The sequence below is a fragment of the Geotrypetes seraphini genome, chromosome 1 (genome assembly GCF_902459505.1).
Source record: "Geotrypetes seraphini chromosome 1, aGeoSer1.1, whole genome shotgun sequence".
In the NCBI taxonomy this organism is placed as follows: Eukaryota; Metazoa; Chordata; class Amphibia; order Gymnophiona; family Dermophiidae; genus Geotrypetes; species Geotrypetes seraphini.
The window spans coordinates 76,091,406-76,100,043 of record NC_047084.1 but is presented as its reverse complement, the minus strand read 5'-3'; the positions used below and the strand labels follow the sequence as shown (position 1 = coordinate 76,100,043).

The following is an 8,638-nucleotide window of genomic DNA, read 5'->3' as shown; positions in this document are numbered from 1 at the left end:
ATAGTTTTTCCCTCTCTGCCAGGAGGGGTGGAGGCATACACACTAGATCCCTGAGATTTCTTTAGAGTGGACTCTACGAGGAGGCTCTCATGGGGCAATTGGGTTTTATCAAATCCCGGGATCGGGATGACCCGGTATAAACTGTCCAGTTTTTTAGGGGCACCTGGGACAGTCAGTGGGGTTTCCAAATTTTTATAAAAAGTTTCCCGTAGGATATCATGTACGGGGAGTTTAAGAAATTCCTTGGGAGGTTGGTCGAAGTCCAAGGCTTCTAAAAATGCCTGGGACTTCTTGGAGTCGGACTCAAGTGGGATGGAGAGAGCCGCAGACATCTCCCGAAGGAATTTCGTGAAGGAGGATTGCTCGGGCTTGGAAGTGGTTTCAGCCATAGAGGGTTCCTCATCGGTAGAAGAGGCGTCCTCTTCGGTACCGAGTGGGGATTGCTCCCACAGGTCTGGGTCCCTGACAGCCGGTTCAGTATGGCGTGTTTTAGAAAGGGACTTGCCAGATCGCATGGATACGGTGCCGGGGGATGAAGACCGGCGTCGATTCCTGTCCCTGGAGGAATGGTGTCCATCCCGGTCCCGAGATGACCGGCGTCGATCTGGGGCCTGGGTCGGGTCCTCTGCCGAGTAAGTCTGAATTACAGGCTGAGCAGATAAGACCGGCATGGATGTGTTCAGCGGTACCGAAGGGGTGGATACCGGTGGGGCGGTACCAGGCTCGGTCTGGACTGGTACCGGAAGGAGCGGTGCCAGTATGGTTGGAAGGAGCTGTTGGAGTTGCTTCTGTAGCTGCTCCTGAAGTTTGTCCTGGAGGATAGCCGAGATCCGGTCCTCCAATGGGGGCACCGGTACCGCTTTAGATTTCTTCGGTACCATAGGTGCTGCTCGACGCTCCGGCGATGAGGAGGCCGATGACGAGGCACTCACCGTGATCGGAGCGGAGCGTTTACGGGATCGGCGGGACGTCGGAAGAACCGGTGTCACCGCTGTAACAGGAGGTCGCTCAAGGGAAGTGGAAGGCTTCTTAGCCGGCTTACCTGGCGCTATCGACCCCGAAGAAGGATCAGGCGGTGTCGATGTGGCCGGTGCCGATTTAGGCGGTGCCGTCGACGTCGGGGCCTGCTCCATGGTAGAACCGGTACCGAAAAGAATATTTTGCTGTATTTGCCGGTTCTTAAGTGTGCGTTTCTTGAGAGTTGCACAGCGGGTGCAGGAGTCAGCCCGATGCTCTGGACCCAAACACTGAAGGCACCAGTTGTGCGGGTCAGTCAGAGAGATCGGGCGTGCACACCGCTGGCACTTCTTGAAGCCCGGTTGCGGGGGCATGAAGGGAAACACGGCCTCCGCGAAATCAAACCCGGAGGCTTGTATGATTACAACAGGCCCCGCCGGGGCCGGCTGCAAAAAAGCAAAGAAAAGACACGAGTTTTTTTTTTTTTTTTTTTTTGAAACGGAAAGTAAAGTCAAAAGACAAAATATAGAACAAAAAGGATCAAAAAAATCGCGAGCGGGAAGGCAAAATAGAGTTTTCAACGGCCGTTGAAAGCACATGCGTCTTCTTCGCTCCGCGGAAACGAAGAAACTGGAGACCACGCACTCCTCCGTCGGGCGGGAAGGCACCAGCGCATGCGCGGTGCGGCCAACTAGAACTTTCTAGTTAAAAAGGTCCGTACCGGGGCTCCGTCGGTGACGTCACCCATACGTGAAGAATATGCTGCCTGCTTGTCCTGGGATAAAAAGAAATACCCAAAGCGGTATAAAGGTGTGAGGTTACTGTCTAGGCTGCGCATTGGATGACTTTTTTTTTTTTACAATCACATTACCTCTACTTTCCAAGACTCACACTGGCTCCCAATACAAGCACACATACAATACAAATTCTTCTGCACCCTCTTCAGAGCCCTAAATGGAACTGGTCCTAGCTACCTAAACAACCACCTAATCAGAAATAACACATCAAGACTAAGGAGAACACAGGCTCTCTTCACCCATCCTCAAGCAAAAGGCATACAAAGCAAAAAACGATTTGACGAACTACTAGCCACCAGAGCAGCGAAAACAGACCGCCACCGCTCCAAGCTACTGACCAAGACGACCAACTCCAAAACATTCAGGAAAGAACTGAAAACTATGCTTTTCAAAAAAATTTGTCAAATGATCTAACTTAAACCTTATAAACCCTTCCCCAGATCCCATCGCTCATGCTATCCATCAATTCGTGTAAGCTCATTCTATCTATCAACTTTGTAAGCTCCCTGGGAATGCCCAGACCAATTCTTTTTTATAAACCGCTGGAACTGAAAGGTATTGGCAGGGTAGAAAACTGTAATGTAATGTTTTTGAGGAGCAGAGCCAGCAAAGCCATCTGTGACGTACGTGGCCTTGACAGCTGCTTGGAACTTTTAGGCTGCATTTTTATCAGCAAGAGGTGGCTTGGCTTGACTGGTAGGAGGGCTAAGGAAGCTGTGCCAATAGACCGAGGAAGTGGGGGAGATGACCATCCACAAAAGTTTGCCTGGGGTTCCATTGATGCTTAAAATGACTCTGGTTTTGTGAAAGATTTTACCAAAGCATTTTACATTGCATGTTTTGGGATTCAGGAATGAATCTTACAAGGAAATACTGTCTGCAAAGGCAGCAAAATGAGGTTGGCCATTAGACCACAGCCCTACCCATATTTCACACAAAATTGCATCAGCATCTAGAGTAGAGAACTTGGACCAGAAATTGGTTTGTTTAGCCTCCAACCAATAAGATGCTCTGCTGCCACTGATGTGTGATATGTGATGTATTATTGTATTTGGTATACAATACTGCAGCTGTACACATTTAATTCCAAAAACTCACAAACATGCTTCTGCTTTTACATCACAGAACATTTCTCTTCAGCAGTCTGCTTTATTTCAGCAATTGTGGCCTGAGCTTTCTCTTTCAAAGTGTCCAGATCCAGATTTTGAATATCTTGAAGGTGCCCCAGGAACGAATCTTTCTCTTCTTCTTCCTCCTGATCATCTGCTACCATTTTCTGAAGGTCCTCCGGTACATCTATCTCATCTCCTGCCATTTGGATCTGGTTCTCATCTTCTTCACTCTACAACAAAGAGAAACAATGACCGCTCTGTTGACTTAATTCTTGTGGAAATGTGCATCAGTTCTGTTGACTATTACATAGTGGTGAGACCACCCATAAGTATAATTTTTATACAGTATGACTGGACAAAATGAGCAGGAGACTTCTGAGGGGATGAGGAATCAGAGCAAAATTGAATGCATTTTTTTTTTTTTTTTAATTAAGATAACATTTTAGCAGTAGATTGCTCAAAAGATGGTCAAATAATTGCAAACAATTACTTGTGCTTGCTCTAATTCATTGTACATGGGTCTTTGGGGAAAACAGATGATGCATTCTAAATATGTGCAAAATATTGCACTGTGCATTTTGTTGGGCCTTAGGGATCATATTATACTAACTCTTCAAAGGCCTCACACTGCTTATCAATAACTGCAAGAGTTAAATTTAAAATATTGATATTTATACTGTTTTCAGGATGCAGATTCTGTGCACCACTAAACCGTTAGCTAAACCTGTACAAAATCCAAACGAAGACTCGCTATTCTTGAGTTCCAACAGTTTATTACAAACACGTATACAAGTGATGCTGCAGTAGTTGAAACAAGGATATGTTTGTAACTGGATGCTGTTGTTTTCTCCGTCTGTCCTGGTGGGCTCACAGTCCATCTAATGTACCTGTGCCACACTCTCCCATACTCCCTCACAGCTGTTTACATTTGTCTTATTTTTATAGTTGCAGCATTTTAACCAAAACTAACAGTGACTTCTGGCTAGATCTTGTAATCTCTGTTCAGGATCAAATGTTGCATGTGCTCTATTCCCCCCCCCCCCCAAATCTCTTTGAGACCTTTCTGGTTTCATGCCTCTGCCTAACCTCTTAGTGTCATACCAAGGGAAGGAGAGGGGAGGGGTGCAAGCACCAGCCACAGTGGCAGTAAACTTCAATGCAGCCATCACGGGACCTTCGGGCACCTCCCTGAGACTGAGAAGTGATATCAGAAGCAGTGGCCCGGCAGTCTCAGGGAGGCATTAAGGGGGAAATTCTACAGATGGCACCTAGTGGCATCTAGCCAAATTCCGTACATAAACCCAAATTTGTTTGTTTTCTTTCATTGGTGCTATAATTGAAAACACCATTAAAAGTCAATTTAAAAAAACATGAATTTAATTAAAGTGCGTGAAATTTAGCATGACCCCTAATGACACCTAAGTTGAAGTCAATGCCTACCTCAAAAATAGGTGTGGTTGGGGTGAATAGGCATGGTATGACTTAGGTGTCGTTAGGCATCGATAAATTAGACCTGGAAAACCCTGGCCTAATATACTGGTGCCTATCATTAGGATGCCCAGTGACGCCTAAGTCAAGTTAAGCGCTCGTAGGTGCAGTTCTTTAAATGGCACCTAGCGGTTGATTGACAATTGCACCGAGCAGCGCCTATTTAGATACCATATCTAGAATCGGGCCCTAAGGGTTCTCGTGTTAAATCAGTGTTATATTTAGTGCATAGTAATCCTAACACGCTAATTGAATAATATAGGAATGCCCACGCTCCATCTGCGACATGCCCCTTCCAAAAATATTTTTTAAAATAGCTAATGCACCAACAGGCAAAAAAAGATGCTAAATGCTTTGGCCTGGTTTTCAATAGCGTTTAGGCCCATGCTAATTGCATGTTAAGGGCTTAACACTCTTTAGTAAATGGCTCCTTACTTCTTTACCTGAGCAAATCATTTTGAAAATTGTTCTCTTAAATGAAGTTGAGTGGATCGTGAAAGTTCTTAACATGCTGTACTGTTGTAGCAAAAGGAGTGCAGGGAAGATGTAGCATAACCTGACAACAACATTCAATGATGAGAACCCACACTGCAAGAGAACATAGTATATGATGGCCAATAAATAATCTGGAACAGTATCGCCTACCCGTCCAAGTCTGTACTTCTCTCTGAGGTACACCCGAAGTGTAGCTCTCTCTGCTTTTTTCTGTGCAAAGGCAGCATCTCTCTCCATCCTGCATATTAAAAAGCAGCGCGTAATCTGAGTTTTCTGACTATAACAAATGCACGGACATATTTTCAAATAAACTTAAGGCCCCCTTTTACAAAGCCGAAATGTTTGTAACTCACCCTGTACTAACCTCCCCTCCCCCCTTTTACGAAACTGTGGCGCAGTTTTTAGCACAGGCCGCAGCAGTAACAGCTCCGACGCTCATAGGAATTCTATGAATATCGGAGCTGTTACCGCCATGGCTGGTGCTAAAAATCATGCTACAGTTTTGTAAAAAGGGGGGGGGGAGATGTTAAAATTACCTCATGTTTTAAAACATAAAGTCCTAGGCCATTTCCATTTTGTAATGATTGCAAGTATCTTGAAGGATCAACTCAAATTGTTTCCTAGCTCAACTCCACAGTCAAAATGCATGGACAGAATATCTGGTGAACCATCTTCATTACTAAATTTCACTTTAATTCTCTTAGGGCCCTTTTCACAAATCCACAAGTAGTGACTCCCACACAGCAAATGCAACACAGTCCATTCAGTTAACTGTGGGCTGCATCACATTTGCTGCACCATGACTCTACAGACAGCTGTGTAAGATTTTTTATTTTTAGTTATTTAGTTTGTAACATTTTATTGAAGGAATCAGACAAAAGTACAAGTGTACAGTCGTATAATACACAATATTCTCATAACAGACAGCTTTGTAAAAGGGGTCCTTACTGTGGGTTCAGTCCACCCAAATATGGGTCTTAGAGAAATGTTTCATTACAATTATATTTGTTAACTTTATCAAAAAAAAATAATCATGTCTATTTAAAAAGCAGTTTGAAAGCCTTCTGTACCTTGGTAACTAAAAAAAAAACCCCAAAACACTGTCTTCTACACTGTATCTATATAAAAAAAAAAGAAAAGAAAGTAAGGTCTGAGTAAATTAAAGCAAATTCATTAAGGTTACATTTCCATATCAGTCCTAAGCAGTACCACTTTCTTGATATCAACATACATCTGGATTTGGGCAGGGGAAATCACAATGATCGTTCTCTTACTATCATGTCAGGTGGTAGGAAGCTGAAAATGGCTGCACACACTCTAGTAGCCACATTGCCTCATTCAGAAATCGACTGAAAAATTGTACAAAGAAAAGAAACGGTATCTTTTCAGCTGCACACAGAACACTACTTCCATTGTAGAGAATTACATGGGGGTCAAATTTTTCCCCTTTCCTGCAGGAAATCATTTTCCCATCCCATCCCCACAAATTCTTTCCTGTCCCTGCCCCATTCCTGCAAGCTCCATCCTCATCTGCACCAAGCCTCAAACGCTTTAAAATAATAACTGTCCGAGGCTTGTGTGGTTAAGGCAGAGCTTACAGAATGGGGCAGGGACAGGGATGGCGACAAAATTTGCAGGGACGGGACAGGGAAATTGAATTCCTGCAGGGATGAGGAAAAATTTGTCCCCATGTCATTATTCCATAGCAAGAAAATGGAAAAAAAAAAAGCAAAGAAAAGTGGGAGGCCAATGTGATGTGGTATGCTATGATTAGCACACTTTATATCCATATTTTTACGCACATTTTCAGCTCCCATCAGTAGATATTGTGTATCTGGATTTTCAAGGTATTTGACAAAGTACTTCCTGAAAGACTTGTGAGGAAATTAGAAAGTCATGGGATAAGGAGGTGTAAATGTCCTATTGTGGATTAAGAACTGATTAAAAAGAGAGAAAACGGAGCAGAATAACTAGCGAGATGATAAAATTTGCTGATGACACTAACTTGTTACTGTACATTGTACTGAAAAATAGGTGCTGGGAAAAATCATTGCAAAGTACTAGTCCAGAGGTGGGCAACTCCGGTCCTCGAGGGCTGGAATCTAGTCGGGTTTTCCCAATGAATATGCATTGAAAGCAGTGCATGCAAATAGATATCATGCATATTCATTGGTGAAATCCTGAAAACTTGACTGGATTCTGGCCCTCGAGGACCGCGTGTTGCCCACCCCTGGACTAGTCTATAAATGGCTGAAACCTGGTGTAAATCCTGGCTCTCTGACACCATGCACGTCTTTTGTGAATGCTCCTGAACCTTCCATACCTCTCCCATGGCTACATCTCCTTTTGGGTTGTGAGCTATGGGATTTGGGCACTTGTTGAAGAGCATGAAGCCAGATGCATGCACAACCTCGAATTGGTGCCAATTAACTGATTGACAGCACCAATTATTGGTTTTAATTGTCTTATAAATCAATTAGGTTGCGTGTGCTTCTCTGGACCAAGCCCACATTTGGGTATGGATATTTTGATACTCTTTCTAGAATCCGGGGATGGTGCCTAGTAATCAAGCTCAACTTTAGAACTCACTGATGACAAGCAAGCAATTTTTAAAGGCATGGGACATGGATGAAAAGGGAGAGAGGATTTTCTCTAACCCATTTCTGCCCTGACCAGGAAGCAACTGCTGCAGACTACGAATCACTGGATATGGAATATTTGTCAAGTACTCACTTCTCCTCCATAACCTGCCTTCGATATTCTTCATACTCCTCGCGTGTCATTCCCTGAGCTGCGGCTGGGTCCGCTGCATCTGTTTCTTTATTTTCCTCCTCTCCTCCACCAAATCCAAAATTCTTCAGTTGGTTGCTCACCATATTTTTCAACAAGAAAGACATTTTCTTTTCCAAATACATAAAGTACAGCAAATCAAATAGAGATTAAGGTCTATTTGTACTCGGGAAATATTTCAACTACAGCCTCACAGGTTCAAGGACAGATAGTGAAAAGAATATGACAAAACCCAGTGCAACAGCCATAATCTGGATTAATTGATGAACATCTTAGCATCCACTGGCAGATGGCTCAGATTATGTACAAGTAAATCATGAGATGTTGCTGACTACTTTTTAACAGTAATAGTTTTAATCTAATTTCCAATTATATGCTCTATTTGGCTTTTATATTCTAATTTGACATTTTGCTTTGTTCATTTTGGGAATTTCTCAGTAGTGGAAACAATGCTCTTATCAGACCTTTGCACTGAATGATAATAATCTGTTTACTTGTATAATGTATATCTTGATTTTGTATGAATAATTTACATTAGAGAATATTATGACAAATGTTTAATCTAATGGTTTTTGTTAGTTGCCGATAGCATTATTTTCAGATAGTTGTTGTCATGCCATGTCCGAGCAACAGCATTGAATATCCAGGGTTCTGTAGCTGGCTATCTCTTATGTTGTTATGTGCTTAAGTGCTGAATCTTGCACTTAAGTGATGTTGCATAAAGACTGACTTTTATGCAGTCCAATTTGATGGCTAAACTTAGGTGCTGAACATCAGCAGTTTATACTGCATAAGTGCCGAGTACGCCCATGGACCACCTATAAAAATAACCAGCTTCCAGTAGCGATAGGCACGTAAGATCTCTTAGAGCAGGGATGTCAAAGTCCCTCCTCAAGGGCTGCAATCGAGTCGGGTTTTCAGGATTTCCCCAATGAATATGCATGAGATCTATTTGCATGCACTGCTTTCATTGTATGCTAATGATTTCATGCATATTCA

General features: G+C 43.2%; 1 protein-coding gene across 1 annotated transcript; it reads right to left on the bottom strand.

The window, feature by feature from the left end:
• Positions 1–2,868: 2,868 nt before the first annotated feature.
• Positions 2,869–7,789, bottom strand: CPLX4 (complexin 4). The gene is made up of 3 exons (XM_033929220.1): positions 7,583–7,789; positions 5,000–5,087; positions 2,869–3,096 (listed from the first exon to the last, which is right to left on the bottom strand). Exons 1-3 carry the CDS (start codon positions 7,762–7,764, stop codon positions 2,869–2,871), a joined length of 498 nt encoding a protein of 165 aa, XP_033785111.1. The 5' UTR covers positions 7,765–7,789.
• Between the last annotated feature and the right edge of the window lie 849 nt (positions 7,790–8,638).